The sequence below is a fragment of the Taeniopygia guttata genome, chromosome 37 (genome assembly GCF_048771995.1).
Source record: "Taeniopygia guttata chromosome 37, bTaeGut7.mat, whole genome shotgun sequence".
In the NCBI taxonomy this organism is placed as follows: domain Eukaryota; kingdom Metazoa; phylum Chordata; class Aves; order Passeriformes; family Estrildidae; genus Taeniopygia; species Taeniopygia guttata.
In genome coordinates this window covers 1,287,561-1,304,184 of record NC_133062.1, presented here as the reverse complement: position 1 = coordinate 1,304,184, position 16,624 = coordinate 1,287,561, and the positions used below count along the sequence as shown (strand labels likewise).

General features: G+C 58.9%; 1 protein-coding gene across 6 annotated transcripts in view; it reads left to right on the top strand.

Moving 5' to 3' along the window:
* MYBPC2 (myosin binding protein C2) overlaps positions 1 to 16,624 on the top strand; it is a 59,666-nt gene that overhangs the window by 30,247 nt on the left and 12,795 nt on the right. For 4 of the 6 annotated variants that reach the window (XM_072921544.1, XM_072921548.1, XM_072921549.1 and 1 more), the window contains 9 exons: positions 1,146 to 1,252; positions 2,538 to 2,567; positions 3,085 to 3,224; positions 5,246 to 5,405; positions 6,968 to 7,072; positions 8,275 to 8,463; positions 10,766 to 10,900; positions 13,812 to 13,840; positions 14,831 to 14,969. In XM_072921544.1, coding sequence (XP_072777645.1) covers positions 1,146 to 1,252; positions 2,538 to 2,567; positions 3,085 to 3,224; positions 5,246 to 5,405; positions 6,968 to 7,072; positions 8,275 to 8,463; positions 10,766 to 10,900; positions 13,812 to 13,840; positions 14,831 to 14,969 — 1,034 coding nt within the window. Of the gene's footprint in view, positions 1 to 1,145; positions 1,253 to 2,537; positions 2,568 to 3,084; positions 3,225 to 5,245; positions 5,406 to 6,967; positions 7,073 to 8,274; positions 8,464 to 10,765; positions 10,901 to 13,811; positions 13,841 to 14,801; positions 14,970 to 16,624 lie in introns of all 6 variants that reach the window. The other 2 variants (XM_072921550.1, XM_072921545.1) reach the window with 1 other exon arrangement.

The following is a 16,624-nucleotide window of genomic DNA, read 5'->3' as shown; positions in this document are numbered from 1 at the left end:
GCTGGGATTTTTTGCATTTTTTTGCCATTTTTGGATGGAATTTTTTGCGATTTTTGTGATTTTTGGCTGGGATTTTTTGCAATTTTTGCCATTTTTGGCTGGAATTTTTCGCGATTTTTGCAATTTTTGTGTTTTTGGCTGCAATTTTTTGCGATTTTTGCCATTTTTGGCTGGAATTTTTTGCAATTTTTGCCATTTTTGGCTGGGTTTTTTTGCAATTTTTGCCATTTTTGGCTGGGATTTTTTGCATTTTTTGCCATTTTTGGCTGGAATTTTTTGCCATTTTTGGCTGAGATTTTTTGCGATTTTTGCCATTTATGGCTGGGATTTTTTGCGATTTTTGTGATTTTTGACTGGAATTTTTTGCGATTTTGCCATTTTTGGCTGGAATTTTTTGCTATTTTTGTGATTTTTGACTGGGATTTTTTGTGATTTCTGCCATTTTTGGCTGGGATTTTTAGCGATTTTTGCCATTTTTGGCTGGAATTTTTTGCAATTTTTGTGATTTTTGGCTGGGATTTTTCGTGATTTTGCCATTTTTGGCTGGGATTTTTTGCAATTTTTGCCATTTTTGGCTGGGATTTTTTGCTATTTTGCCGTTTTTGGCTGGAATTTTTTGCAATTTTTGCCTTTTTGGGCTGGAATTTTTTGCGATTTTTGTGATTTTTGGCTGGAATTTTTTGTGCTTTTTGCCATTTTTGGCTGGAATTTTTTGCGATTTTTGGGTGGAATTTTTTGCGATTTTTGGCTGGGATTTTTTGCGTTTTTTGTGATTTTTTGCTGGGATTTTTTTGCGATTTTTGCCATTTTTGGCTGGGATTTTTTGTGATTTTTATGATTTTTGGCTGGAATTTTTTGCGATTTTTGCCATTTTTTGCTTGGATTTTTTGCGATTTTTGCCATTTTTGGCTGGGATTTTTTGCGATTTTTGTGATTTTTGGCTGGGATTTTTTGCGATTTTTGTGATTTTTGGCCGGGATTTTTTGCGCTTTTTGCCATTTTTGGCTGGAATTTTTTGCGATTTTTGCCATTTTTGGCTGGAATTTTTTGCTATTTTGCCATTTTTGGCTGGGAATTTTTGCGATTTTGCCCTTTTTGATGTGAATTTTGGGAATTTTGGGGTGTCTGACCTTTGCCCCCCGCAGGATCCACAAGCTGGTGATCGACGACGTGCGGCCCGAGGATGAGGGCGATTACACCTTCGTCCCCGACGGCTTCGCCCTCACGCTCTCGGCCAAGCTCAACTTCCTCGGTGGGGTTTGGGGGAATTTGGGGCATTTGGGGAAATTTGGGAAAAATTTGGGGGAATTTGGGAAAAATTTGGAGGGGTTTGGGGGGGATTTGGGGGAATTTGGGAAAAATTGGGAGGGTTTTGGGGGGGTTTGGGGGGGTTTTGAGGGAAATCTGGGGGGATTTGGGGAAATTTGGGAAAAATTTGGGGGGGTTTGGGGGGATGTGGGAAAATTTCAGGGGGATTTGGAGAAATTTGGGAAAATTTTGGAGGTTTTGGGGGGGATTTGGGGGAGTTTGGGGAAATTTGGGGAAATTTGGGAAAAATTTGGAGGTTTTGGGGGGATTTAGGGGAAATTTGGGGGTGTTTTGGGGGGATCTGGGAGGGATTTGGGGGGATTTGACAAAAATTTGGAGGGTGTTGGGGGGGATTTAGGGGGATTTGGGAGGGATTTGGGGGGATTTAGGAGGGTTTTGGGGGGATTTGGGGAAATTTGGGGGATTTGGGGAAATTTGGGGTAGTTTGGGGGGATTTGGGGAAATCTGGGAAAAATTTGGAGGGTTTTGGGGGGGATTTGGGGGGATTTGGGAAAAATTTGGAGGGTTTTGGGGGGATTTGGGGGAGTTTTGGGGGGATTTAGGGGGATTGGGGGAAATTTGGGGGGATTTGGGAGGGTTTTGGGGGGATTTGGGGGGAATTTGGGGAACTTTGGGAAAAATTTGGAGAGTTTTGGGGGGATTTAGGGGAAATTTGGGGGTGTTTTGGGGGGATTTGGGAAAAATTTGGAGGGTTTGGGGGGGATTTGGGAGGGATTTGGGGAAATTTGGGGGGATTTGGGGGTTTTGGTGGCATTTGGGGGAAGGTTAGGGGGGATTTGGGGGGGATTCGGGGGGATTTGGGGAAATTTGGGAGCATTTAGAGAACATTTGGGAGGATTTGGGGGATTTGCGGAGGTTTGGGGGGGTTTGGGGGGATTTGGGGAAAATTTGGAGGGTTTGGGGGTTTTGGTGGCATTTGGGGGAAGTTTAGGGGGAATTTGGGGGCGTTTGGGGGTGTTTTGGGGGGGATTTGGCAAAATTTGGGGGGATTTGGGGGATTTGGAGAAATTTGGGAAAAATTTGGAGGTTTTGGGGGTGATTTGGGGGGATTTGGGGAGATTTGGGGGGATTTGGGGAATTTAGGGGAAATTTGGGGGACATTTGGGACAATGACGTCACTAGTGTTCCTGATGATGTCATCGGTGATGTCACAGGGGGTGGTGGGCGTGGCCTGTGACGTCACTAACTCCCCATCTCCCCCCCCACAGAGATCAAGGTGGAGTACGTCCCCAAACAAGGTGAGGGGGAGGGGACACCTGGGCACACCTGGGGCACACCTGGGCACACCTGGGGCACACCTGGGACTCACCTGGGCACACCTGGGGACACCTGGGGACACCTGGGCACACCTGGGGGGACACCTGGGCACACCTGGGGGCACCTGGGGGCACACCTGGGCACACCTGGGGGCACCTGGGGGCACACCTGGGCACACCTGGGGGGACAGCTGGTGGCACCTGGTGGGGAGAACAAACACCTGGGGCACACCTGGGCACACCTGGGCACACCTGGGAGGGCATCTGGGCACACATGGGGGCACCTGGGCACACCTGGGCACACCTGGGGGCACCTGGGGGGACACCTGGGCACACCTGGGCACACCTGGGCAAACCTGGGAGCACCTGGTGGGGAGAATGAACACCTGGAGAGACAGAGCACACCTGGGCACATGTGTGGGCACCGCCGCCATCCCATCTGTGCCCACCTGTGCCCACCTGTGCCCACCTGTGCCATCCCACCTGTGCCCACCCGCAGAGCCCCCCAAGATCCACCTGGACTGCTCGGGCCGGGACTCGGAGAACACCTTGGTGGTGGTGGCGGGAAACAAACTGCGGCTGGACGTGCCCATCTCGGGGGAGCCCCTGCCCACCGTCACCTGGAGCAAGGACGGCAAGGTGAGATCACCTGGGGCACCTGGGTGTCACCTGTGTCACCTGGGTGTCACCTGTGAGCCATCTGTGTCACCTGTGTCACCTGTGTGTCACCTGTGTGTCATCTGTCTCACCTGTGCCCATCTCGGGGGAGCCCCTGCCCACCGTCACCTGGAGCAAGGACGGCAAGGTGAGATCACCTGGGCACACCTGTGTGTCACCTGTGTCACCTGTGTGTCACCTGTGTGTCACCTGTGTGCCATCTGTGCCATCTGTGTCACCTGTGTCACCTGTGTGTCACCTGTGTCACCTGTGTCACCTGTCACACCTGTGTCATCTGTGTCACCTGTGTCACACCTGTGTCACCTGTGTGTCACCTGTGTCATCTGTGTGTCATCTGTGTCACCTGTCACACCTGTGTCACCTGTGTCACACCTGTGTCACCTGTGTCACACCTGTGCCCATCTCGGGGGAGCCCCTGCCCACCGTCACCTGGAGCAAGGACGGCAAGGTGAGATCAGCTGGGCACACCTGTGTGTCACCTGTGTCACCTGTGTCACCTGTGTCACACCTGTGTCACCTGTGTCACCTGTGTGTCACCTGTGTCATCTGTGTGTCACCTGTGTCACCTGTGTCACCTGTGTGTCACCTGTGTCACACCTGTGCCCATCTCGGGGGAGCCCCTGCCCACCGTCACCTGGAGCAAGGATGGGAAGGTGAGATCACCTGTGTCACCTGTGTGTCACCTGTGTGTCACCTCTGTGTCACCTGTGTGCCACCTGTGTCACACCTGTGTCACCTGTGTGTCACACCTGTGCCATCTGTGTCATCTGTGTCACCTGTGTGTCACCTGTGTCACACCTGTGTCACCTGTGTCACACCTGTGTCACCTGTGTCACCTGTGTGCCATCTGTGTCACCTGTGTCATACCTGTGTCACCTGTGTCACCTGTGTCACACCTGTGTCATACCTGTCTCACCTGTGTCACACCTGTGTGCCACCTGTGCCATCTGTGTGTCACACCTGTCACACCTGTGTCACCTGTGCCCATCTCGGGGGAGCCCCTGCCCACCGTCACCTGGAGCAAGGACGGGAAGGTGAGCGCACCTGGGCACACCTGTGTGTCACCCGTGTGTCACCTGTGTGTCACCTGTGTCACCTGTGTGTCACACCTGTCTCACCTGTGTCACACCTGTGCCCATCTCGGGGGAGCCCCTGCCCACCGTCACCTGGAGCAGGGACGGGAAGGTGAGATCACCTGTGTCACACCTGTGTGTCACCTGTCCCACCTGTGTGTCACCTGTGTCACCTGTGTGCCATCTGTGCCATCTGTGTCACACCTGTGCCCATCTCGGGGGAGCCCCTGCCCACCGTCACCTGGAGCAAGGACGGGAAGGTGAGATCACCTGGGGCACCTGTGTGTCACCTGTGTCACCTGTGTCACCTGTGTCACCTGTGTGCCACCTGTGTGTCACCTGTGTCACCTGTGTCACCTGTGCCATCTGTGTCACCTGTGTCTCACCTGTGCCATCTGTGTTACCTGTGTCACACCTGTCACACCTGTGTCACCTGTGCCCATCTCGGGAGAGCCCCTGCCCACCGTCACCTGGAGCAAGGACGGCAAGGTGAGATCACCTGGGCACACCTGTGTGTCACCTGTGTGTCATCTGTGTCACCTGTGTGTGATCTGTGTTACCTGTGTCACACCTGTCTCACCTGTCCCACCTCTGTTACCGGTATCTCACCTGTGTCTCACCTGTGTCTCACCTGTATCTCACCTGTATCTCACCTGTATCTCACCTGTATCTCACCTGTATCTCACCTGTGTCACACCTGTCACACCTGTCTCACCTGTATCTCACCTGCAGGAGTTCTCGGCCGCCGAGGGCCGGGCCCGGCTGGAGGCCAAGCACGGGCTGAGCAGTTCCTGGTGTCCTTTACCTGTGTCACACCTGTGTCACCTGTGTCACACCTGTATCTCACCTGTATCTCACCTGTATCTCACCTGTCTCACCTGTATCTCACCTGTATCTCACCTGTCCCAGGAGTTCTCGGCCGCCGAGGGCCGCGCCCGGCTCGAGGCCAAGCACGGGCTGAGCAGTTTCGTCATCGAGAGCGCCGAGCGCGCCGACGAGGGCCGATACCAAATCCGCGTCACCAACCCGGCCGGGGAGGACACGGCCGCCATCACCATCCGCGTCGTGGGTGCGGCACACCTGGGACACCTGGGGGCAGCTGGGGGCACCTGGGGACTCACCTGGGGCACACCTGGGGACTTACCTGGGGGCACCTGGGCACACCTGGGAGCACCTGGAAATACACCTGGGCACACCTGGCACACCTGGGGGCAGCTGGGGGCACCTGGGCACACCTGGGGGCACCTGGGGCACACCTGAGGGCACACCTGGGGGCACCTGGGGGCACCTGGGCACACCTGGGTCACACCTGGCACACCTGGGCACACCTGGGGGGACACCTGGGGGCACACCTGGGCACACCTGGGGGCAGCTGGGCACACCTGGGGGCACACCTGGGCACACCTGGGTATGCCTGGGGACTCACCTGGGGGCATCTGGGGACAGCTGGGCAGACCTGGGGGCACACCTGGCACACCTGGGGGCACCTGGGGGCAGTGGGGAGGGGGGACACGGCCACTATCAGCATCTGCATTGTGGGTGTGGCACACCTGGGCACACCTGGGGGCACCTGGGCACACCTGGGCACACCTGGGGACAGAGGGATGGGGGGACACGGCCGCCATCACCATCCGCGTCGTGGGTGTGACACACCTGGGCACACCTGGGGGCACCTGGGCACACCTGGGGGCACCTGGGAGGTACACCTGGGGGCAGATGGCACACCTGGGGGCACCTGGGGCACACCTGGGGGTACCTGGGAACACACTTGGGCACACCTGGGCACACACCTGGGACATCTGGGACACCTGGGCGCACCTGGGGGCAGCTGGGCACACCTGGAAGCACATCTGGGGGCACCTGGGGGCACACCTGGGGGCAGTGGGGAGGGGGGACATGGCCACCATCAGCATCCACGTCGTGGGTGCGGCACACCTGGGCACACCTGCGGGCACCTGGGGGCAGCTGGGGGCACTTGGGGACACCTGGACACACACCTGGGGGCACCTGGGGAGAGCTGGGGGCACCTGGGGACAGCTGGGGGCACCTGAGGACACCTGGGGACACACCTGGGCACACCTGGGGGCACCTGGGGGGACACGGCCACCATCAACATCCACATCATGGGTGCAGCACACCTGGGCACACACCTGGGAGCACAGCTGAGGGCACACCTGGGCACACCTGCAGACTCACCTGGGGACACCTGGGCACACCTGGGAGCACACCTGGGGGCACCTGGGCACACACCTGGGGACTCACCTGGAGGCACCTGGGCACACCTGCGGGCACACCTGGGAATACACCTGGGAACACCTGGGGCGCCTGGGGATATCCACAGACACACCTGGGCACACCTGGGCACCTGGGGCACCTGAAATATACCTGGGCACACGTGGGCACACATGGGAATACACCTGGGGGCCCCTGGGCACACCTGGGGGCACCTGGGATACACCTGGGCACACCTGGGCACACCTGGGGGCACACCTGGAGGCACCTGGGCACTCACCTGGGGGCACACCTGGGGACTCACTTGGGGGCACACCTGGGCACACCTGGGAGCACACCTGGGCACACCTGGGTCCCCGGGAGGCCGCCCTGGCACTCAGGTGTGCCCCGTCCCCGCAGACGTCCCCGACCCGCCCGAGGCCGTTCGCGTCACCCAGGTGGGCGAGGACTGGGCCGTGCTGGTCTGGGAGCCCCCCAAGTTCGACGGGGGGCAGCCGGTGACAGGTGAGGGCCACACCTGGCAGGTGGCACCTGGGCACACACCTGGGCGCCCCCTCCCCATCCTCGTTCTGCTCTGGTCTCTGTGCGGGTGGATGGCACACCTGGGCATCACCTGGGCCTCACCTGTCCTCACCTGTCCCACCTGTCCCATCTGTATCTCAACTGTCTCACCTGTGTCACCTGTGTCTCACCTGTCCCTCACCTGTCCCACCTGTGTCTCACCTGTCCTCACCTGGGCCTCACCTGGGCCTCACCTGTCCCACCTGTCCCTCACCTGTCCCACCTGTGTCTCACCTGTCCTCACCTGTGTCTCACCTGTGTCCCACCTGTGTCCCACCTGTCCCACCTGTCCCACCTGTGCAGGTTACCTGGTGGAGAGGAAGAAGAAGGGCTCCCACCGCTGGATGAAGGCGGATTTAGGGCTCACCTGTCCCTCACCTGTGTCCCACCTGTCTCACCTGTCCTCACCTGAGCCTCACCTGGGCCTCACCTGTCCCACCATTATCTCAACTGTCTCACCTGTCCTCACCTGTCCCACCTGTGTCTCACCTGTGTCCCACCTGTGTCCCACCTGTGTCCCACCTGTCCCACCTGCGCAGGTTACCTGGTGGAGAGGAAGAAGAAGGGCTCCCACCGCTGGATGAAGGCGGATTTAGGGCTCACCTGTCCCTCACCCGTGTCCCACCTGTGTCTCACCTGTTCCTCACCTGTGCTTCACCTGTATCTCACCTGTGTCTCACCTTTCCCACCTGTGCCTCACCTGTGCCTCACCTGTGCCTCACCTGTCTCATCTGTGTCTCACCTGTGCCTCACCTGTATCTCACCTGTGTCTCACCTGTGTCCCACCTGTCACACCTGTCTCACCTGTGCAGGTTACCTGGTGGAGAGGAAGAAGAAGGGCTCCCACCGCTGGATGAAGGCGGATTTAGGGCTCACCTGTCCCTCACCTGTCCCACCTGTCCCTCACCTGTCCCACCTGTCCCACCTGTGCAGGTTACCTGGTGGAGAGGAAGAAGAAGGGCTCCCACCGCTGGATGAAGGCGGATTTAGGGCTCACCTGTCCCACCTGTGTCCCACCTGTGTCCCACCTGTGTCCCACCTGTCCCACCTGTGTCTCACCTGTGTCCCACCTGTCCCTCACCTGTCTCACCTGTCCCACCTGTCCCTCACCTGTCTCACCTGTCCCACCTGTCCCACCTGCGCAGGTTACCTGGTGGAGAGGAAGAAGAAGGGCTCCCACCGCTGGATGAAGCTCAATTTCGAGGTGCTGCCGGCGCTGACCTTCGAGTCCACGCGGATGATCGAGGGGGTCCTGTACGAGATGAGGGTCTTCGCCGTCAACGCCATCGGGGTCTCGGCCCCCAGCCTCAACACCCCCCCCTTCATGCCCATCGGTGGGTGGGGGCTGGGGAGGGGTCCCGGGGGGATTTGGGGGGGTTTGGGGGGTCCTGGAAGGGATTTCACGGGGATTTGGGGGGTCCTGGACTGGGTCTGTGGCATGTGGGGGGTCCTTGAGGGGATTTGAGGGGGACCGGTGGGTCCTGGATTGGGTCTGGGGGCACCCAGGGGGATTTGGGGGGGATTTGCGGGGATTTGGGGGGTCCTGGAAGGGATTTGGGGGGGATTTGGGGGGGATTTGGGGGCTCCTGGATTGGGTCTGGGGGAGTCTCAGGGGGATTTGGGGGGTCCTGGAGGGGATTTGAGGTGGATTTTGGGGGTCCTGAATTGGGTCTGGGGGATTTGGGGGGTCCTGGAGGGGATTTGGGGGGGGATTTGGGCAGTCCTGGATTGGGTCTGGGGGCACCCAGGGGGATTTGGGGGGGATTTGGGGGGATTTGGGGGGTCCTGGAAGGGATTTGGGGGGGATCTGGAGGGAATTTGGGGGGTCCTGGATTGGGTCTGGGGGCACCCAGGGGGATTTGAGGAGTCCTGGAGGGGATTTGAGGTGGATTTGGGGGGTCCTGGATTGGGTCTGGGGGTTCCTGGTGGGGATTTGAGGAGGATTTTGGGGGTCCTGGAGGGGATTTGAGGAGGATTTTGGGGGTCCTGAATTAGGTCTGGGGGATTTGGGGGGTCCTGGAGGGGATTTGAGGTGGATTTGGGGGCTCCTGGACTGGGTCTGGGGGAGTCTCAGGAGGATTTGGGGGGTCCTGGAGGGGATTTGGGGGAGATTTGGGGGTCCTGGAGGGGATTTGGGGGGGATTTGGGGGGTCGCGGAGGGGTTTGGGGGTTCCTGGAGGGGTCCTGAAGAGGATTTGGGGGGTCCTGGATTGGGTCTGGGGGATTTGGGGGGTCCTGGAGGGGATTTCTGGGGAATTTTGGGGGGTCCTGGATTGGGTCTGGGGGCACCCAGGGGGATTTGGGGGATCATGGAGGGAATTTGAGGGGGATTTGGGGGGTCCTGGAGGGGATTTGGGGTTGATTTGTGGGTCCTGGATTGGGTCTGGGGGTTCCTGGCGGGGATTTGGGGGGGACTTGGGGGGTCCTGGATGGGATTTGAGGTGGATTTGGGGGGTCCTGGACTGGGTCTGGGGGAGTCTCAGGGGGATTTGGGGGGTCCTGAAGGGGATTTGAAGAGGATTTTGGGGGTCCTGAATTGGGTCTGGGAGATTTGGGGGCATTTGGGGGGCATTTGGGGGTCCTGGATTGGCTCTGGGGGAGTCTCAGGAGGATTTGGGGGGTCCTGGATTGGGTCTGGGGGAGTCTCAGGGGGATTTGGGGGGTCCTGGATTGGGTCTGGGGGCACCCAGGGGGATTTGAGGAGTCCTACGGGGGATTTGGGGGGGATCTGGGGGGTCCTGAAGAGGATTTGGGGGCTCCTGGATTGGGTCTGGGGGTTTGGGGGTTCCTGGAGGGGATCTGAGGTGGATTTGGGGAATCCTGGATTGGGTCTGGGAGGTTCCAGGGGGGATTTGGGGGGTCCTGGATTGGGTCTGGGGGTTCCTGGATGAGATTTGGGGGGATTTGAGGGGGATTTGGGGGGTCCTGAAGAGGACTTGGGGGGTCCTGGATTGGGTCTGGGGGATTTGGGGGGTCCTGGTGGGGATTTCGGGGTGATTTTCGGGGTCGCTCATTTCGGTGTCGATCATTTCGGGGTGATTTTCGGGGTCGATGATTTCGGGGTCGATAATTTCGGTGTCGATAATTTTGGTGTCGATAATTTCGGGCTGATTTTCGGTGTCAATTATTTTGGGGTTATTTTTGGGGTCGCTCGTTAATTTCGGGCTGATTTTCGGGGTTGATAATTTCGGTGTCGATAATTTCGGGGTGCTTCTCGGGGTCACTCATTAATTTCGGGGTGATTTTTGGTGTCAATCATTTTGGGGTGATTCTCGGGGTCGATAATTTCGGTGTTGACAATTTCGGGGTGATTTTCGGGGTCGTGCATTAATTTCGGAATGATTTTCGGTGTCGATGATTTCGGGGTCGATAATTTTGGTGTCGATGATTTCGGGGTGATTTTCAGGGTCGATCATTTCAGGGTTGACAATTTCGGGGTGATTTTCGGGGTCGATAATTTCGGGGTGATTCTCGGTGTCGATAATTTCGGTGTCGATAATTTCAGGTTGATTTTTGGGGTCAATCATTTCGGGGTGATTTTCGGGGTCGCTCATTTCGGTGTCGATGATTTTGGGGTGATTTTTGGGGTCAATGATTTTGGGGTGGATGATTTCGGGGTGCTTTTCGGGCCCCCAGCCCCCACCAGCGAGCCCACCCACCTGGCTCTGGAGGACGTCACGGACACCACGGCCACGCTCAAGTGGCGCCCGCCCGAGCGCGTCGGCGCCGGCGGCATCGACGGGTACCTGGTGGAGTGGTGCCGCGAAGGGGGTGAGCCCGATCGGGGGCACCCCGAAACTGTGGGGTGGGATCCCAAAAGCTGGTACCCCCTGACCCCATAACCCCATCCCCAACCCCATAAACCCTAAATCTGATACCCTGACCCCATAACCCCCAAATCCGATACCCCCCGACCCAATACCCCCCTCCCCGACCCCATAACCCCCAAATCCGATACCCCCGACCCCATAACCCCCCAAAACCCAATACCCCCGAACCCATAACCCCCCAAATCCAATACCCCCGACCCCATAACCCCCTCTGCAGCCCCACAACCCCCCAAATCCAATACCCCCCGACCCCATAACCCCCAAATCCGGTACTCCCCGACCCCATAACCCCAAAATCTGGTACCCCCCGACCCCATAACCCCCAAATCCAATACCCCCTGACCCCATAACCCCCTCCCCGACCCCATAAACCCCCAAATCTGGTACCCCCCACCCCATAACCCCTATTTTTACCCCCAGACTCCACCTGGACCCCCGCCAACACGGAGCTGGTGGAGCCCCCAGCCCCATAACCCCCCAAATCCCAATACCCCCGACCCCATAACCCCCTCCCCACCCCCATAACCCCGATTTTCCCCCCAGACTCCACGTGGACCCCCGCGAACACGGAGCTGGTGGAGCCCCCAGCCCCATAACCCATAACCCCATAACCCCCCAAAACTCAATATCCCTGACCCCATAACCCCATCCCCGACCCCATAACCCCCCCAAATCTGATATCCCCCGACCCCATAACCCCCAAATCCGATACCCCCCACCCCATAACCCCCAATTTGACCCCCAGACTCCAGCTGGACCCCCGCCAACACGGAGCTGGTGGAGCCCCCAGCCCCATAACCCCCCAAAATCCGATATCCCCGACCCCATAACCCCCAAATCTGATATCCCCCGACCCCATAACCCCCCAAATGTGATATCCTCCGACCCCATAACCCCCTCCCCGACCCCATAACCCCCAAATCCGGTACCCCCCGACCCCATAACCCCCAAACCCAATACCCCCGACCCCATAACCCCCAAACCCAATACACCCGACCCCATAACCCCCCAAACCCAATACCCCTGACCCCATAACCCCCAAACCCAATACCCCCGACCCCATAACCCCCCAAATCCGATACCGCCGACCCCATAACCCCCTCCCCACCCCATAACTCCCTGATTTCCCCCCAGACTCCACCTGGACCCCCGCGAACACGGAGCTGGTGGAGCGCTCAGCCCCATAACCCCCCAAAACCCAATACCCCCGACCCCATAACCCCCCCAAATCTGGTACCCCCCGACCCCATAACCCCCTCCCCGACCCCATAACCCCCCAAATCCGATACCCCCGACCCCCTGACCCCCCGATTTTTACCCCCAGACTCCACGTGGACCCCCGCCAACACGGAGCTGGTGGAGCCCCCAGCCCCATAACCCCCAAAATAAAATATCCCTGACCCCATAACCCCCCAAATCCCATACCCCCCATCCCATAACCCCCTCTGCAGCCCCATAACCCCCCAAAATCAAATACCCCCAGCCCCATAACCCCCCAAACCCAATACCTCCCAACCCCATAACCCCATCCCTGACCCCATAACCCCCCAAACCCAATACCCCCAACCCTATAACCCCCTCCCCGACCCCATAACCCCCCCAAATCTGATACCCCCGACCCCATAACCCCGATTTTTCCCCCCAGACTCCACGTGGACCCCCGCGAACACGGAGCTGGTGGAGCCCCCAGCCCCATAACCCCCCCAAACCCAATACCCCTGACCCCATAACCCCCCAAAACCCAATAGCCCCGACCCCATAACCCCCTCCCCGTCCCCATAACCCCCCAAATCCCATACCCCCGACCCCATAACCCCCTCCCCGACCCCATAACCCCCCCAAATCCGGTACCCCCCGACCCCATAACCCCCTCCCCACCCCATAACCCCGATTTACCCCCCAGACTCCACGTGGACCCCCGCCAACACGGAGCTGGTGGAGCCCCCAGCCCCATAACCCTCCAAAACCCAATACCCCCGACCCCATAAGCCCCCAAATCTGATACCCCCGACCCCATAACCCCCTCCCTGACCCCATAACCCCCAAATCCGATACCCCCGACCCCATAACCCCCTCCCCGACCCCATAACCCCCCAAATCTGATATACCCCGACCCCATAACCCCCTCCCCGTCCCCATAACCCCCCAAATCTGATATACCCCGACCCCATAACCCCCTCCCCGTCCCCATAACCCCCCCAACCCAATACCCCCGACCCCCATAACCTCCTCCCCGACCCCATAACCCCCCAAAATCAAATATCCCTGACCCCATAACCCCCTCCCCGACCCCATAACCCCAAATCCGGCACCCCCCGACCCCATAACCCCCCAAAACCCAATACCCCTGACCCCATAACCCCCAAATGTGATATCCTCCGACCCCATAACCCCCTCCCCGACCCCATAACCCCCAAATTCGATACCCCCGACCCCATAACCCCTATTTTTACCCCCAGACTCCACGTGGACCCCCGCCAACACGGAGCTGGTGGAGCCCCCAGCCCCATAACCCTCCAAAACCCAATACCCCCGACCCCATAACCCCCTCCCCGACCCCATAACCCCCTCCCCGACCCCATAACCCCCAAATCCGGTACCCCCCGACCCCATAACCCCCTCAAACCCAATATCCCCGACCCCCTAACCCCCAAATCCGATACCCCAGACGCCATAACCCCATCCCCGACCCCATAACCCCCCCAAATCTGATATCCCCCGACCCCATAACCCCCAAATCTGGTACCCCCCGACCCCATAACCCCCTCCCCGACCCCATAATCCCCCAAATTCGATACCCCCGACCCCATAACCCCATCCCCGACCCCCTGACCCCCGATTTTTACCCCCAGACTCCACGTGGACCCCCGCCAACACGGAGGTGGTGGAGCCCCCAGCCCCATAACCCCCCAAACCCAATACCCCCAACCCCATAACCCCCTCCCCGACCCCATAACCCCCAAAACCCATACCCCCGACCCCTTAACCCCGATTTACCCCCCAGACTCCACGTGGACCCCCGCCAACACGGAGCTGGTGGAGCCCCCAGCCCCATAACCCATAACCCCATAACCCCCAAATCCCATACCCCCGACCCCATAACCCCCCAAAACCCAATACCCCCGACCCCATAACCCCCCAAATCTGATACCCCCCGACCCCATAACCCCCAAATTTGGTACCTTCCAACCCCATAACCCCCAAAACTCAACATCCCCTGACCCCATAACCCCCTCCCCGACCCCATAACCCCCAAATCCGGTACCCCCGACCCCATTAACCCCAAATTTGGTACCCCCTGACCCCATAACCCCCAAATCTGATACCTTCCAACCCCATAACTACCAAATCCCATAACCCCTGACCCCATAACCCCCCAAACCCAATACCCCCGACCCCATAACCCCCCAAATCCCATACCTCCGACCCCATAACCCCCTCCCCGACCCCATAACCCCGATTTTTCCCCCCAGACTCCACGTGGACCCCCGCAAACACGGAGCTGGTGGAGCCCCCAGCCCCATAACCCCCCAAAATCCAATACCCCCGACCCCATAACCCCCTCCCCGACCCCATAACCCCCAAATCCGATACCCCGACCCCATAACCCCCTCCCCGACCCCATAACCCCCAAATCCGATACCCCGACCTCATAACCCCCCAAAATAAAATATCTCCGACCCCATAACCCCCAAATTTGGTACCTTCCAACCCCATAACCCCCAAAACTCAACATCCCCTGACCCCATAACCCCCTCCCCGACCCCATAACCCCATCCCCAACCTCATAAACCCCCAAATCCAGTACCCCCCGACCCCATAACCCCTGTTTTTACCCCCAGACTCCACGTGGACCCCCGCGAACACGGAGCTGGTGGAGCGCTGCGGGCTGACGGTGCGGGGGCTGCCCACGGGGGAGAAGCTGCTGTTCCGCGTGGTCGGGGTGAACATCGCCGGCCGCAGCCCCCCGGCCACCATGGCCCAGCCCGTCACCATCCGCGAGATCGTGGGTGCGCCCCGGGGCACCCCCAAATCCGGGGGGTACCCCAAAATCACGGGGGGTACCCCAAAATCACGGGGGGGCAGCCCCGAATAAAGGGGGCACTGTGGGATAGGGGGGGAGGCGGAAATTGGGGGGGGGAGAGGCTGAAATTGGGGGGGGGGAGGATGAAATTAGGGGGGGGGGAGGCTGAAATTAGGGGGGTCCTGATATCAGAGGGGCACCCCCAAATCAGGGGGAGCACCCCCAAAATCACGGGGGGTACCCCAAAATCACGGGGGGTACCCCTAAAATCTGGGGGAGCACCCCCGAATCACGGGGGGCAGCCCCGAATAAAGGGGGCACTGTGGGATAGGGGGGGAGGCTGGAATTGGGGGAGGGAGGCTGAAATTGGGGGGGGGGAGGCTGAAATTTGGGGGGTCCTCAAATCAGAGGGGCACCCCCAAATCAGGGGGGCACCCCAAAATCAGAGGGAGCACCTCCGAATCACGGGGGGTACCCCTAAAATCTGGGGGAGCACCCCCAAATCATGGGGGATACCCCAAAATCACGGGGGGCAACCCTGGATAAAGGGGGGCACTGTGGGATAGGGGGGGAGGCTGAAATAGGGGGGGGGAAACTGAAATTAGGGGGGTCCTGACATCAGAGGGGCACCCCCAAATCAGGGGGGCACCCCAAAATCAGGAGGGCACCCCCGAATCACGGGGGGTACGCCTAAAATCTGGGGGGGTACCCCAAAATCACGGGGGGCAGCCCCGAATAAAGGGGGCACTGTGGGATCGGGGGAGAGGCTGAAATTGGGGGTGGGAGGCTGAAATTAGGGGGGTCCTGAAATCAGAGGGGCACCCCCAAATCAGGGGGGTACCCCCAAATCACGGGGAGCACCCCCGAATCACGGGGGGTACCCCCGAATCACGGGGGGTACCCCTAAAATCTGGGGGAGCACCCCAAAATCACGGGGGGCAGCCCCGAGTAAAGGGGGGCACTGTGGGATAGGAGGGGAGGCTGAAATTGGGGGGGGGGAGGCTGAAATTAGGGGGGTCCTCAAATCAGAGGGGCACCCCAAAATCACGGGGAGCACCCCTAAAATCTGGGGGAGCACCCCCAAATCACGGGGGCTAGCCTGAAATTTTGGGGGGAAGCCCAAATCAGGGGGGCACCCTGGAATTGGGGGGGATCCCGAAATTGGGGGGGAGCCCAAAATCAGGGGGGATCCTGAAATCAGTGGGGGATCCCAAAAATTTGGAGGACCCCAGAAATGGGGAAGGAGCCCAGAAATGGGGAGAGACCCCAAAAATGAGGTGGGACCCCAAAATTGGGGAGGGACTACAAAAAGGCGGGAACCCAAAACTGGGGAGGGACCCTGAAAATGGGGGGTGACCCTAAAAATAGGGAGAGACCCCAAAATTGGGTGGGTCCACAAAAATGGGGAAGGACCCAAAAATGAGATGGGACCCCAAAAATTGGGTGGGACCACAAAAATGGGTAGAGACCCCAAAAACGGGGAAGGAGCCCAAAAATTAGGTGGGACCCTAAAATTGGGGAAGGACCCTGAAAATGGGGGGTGACCCTAAAAATAGGGAGAGACCCCAAAATTGGGTGGGACCCCAAAAATGGGGTGGGACCCTAAAAATGGGGAGAGACCCCAAAATTGGGTGGGACCAC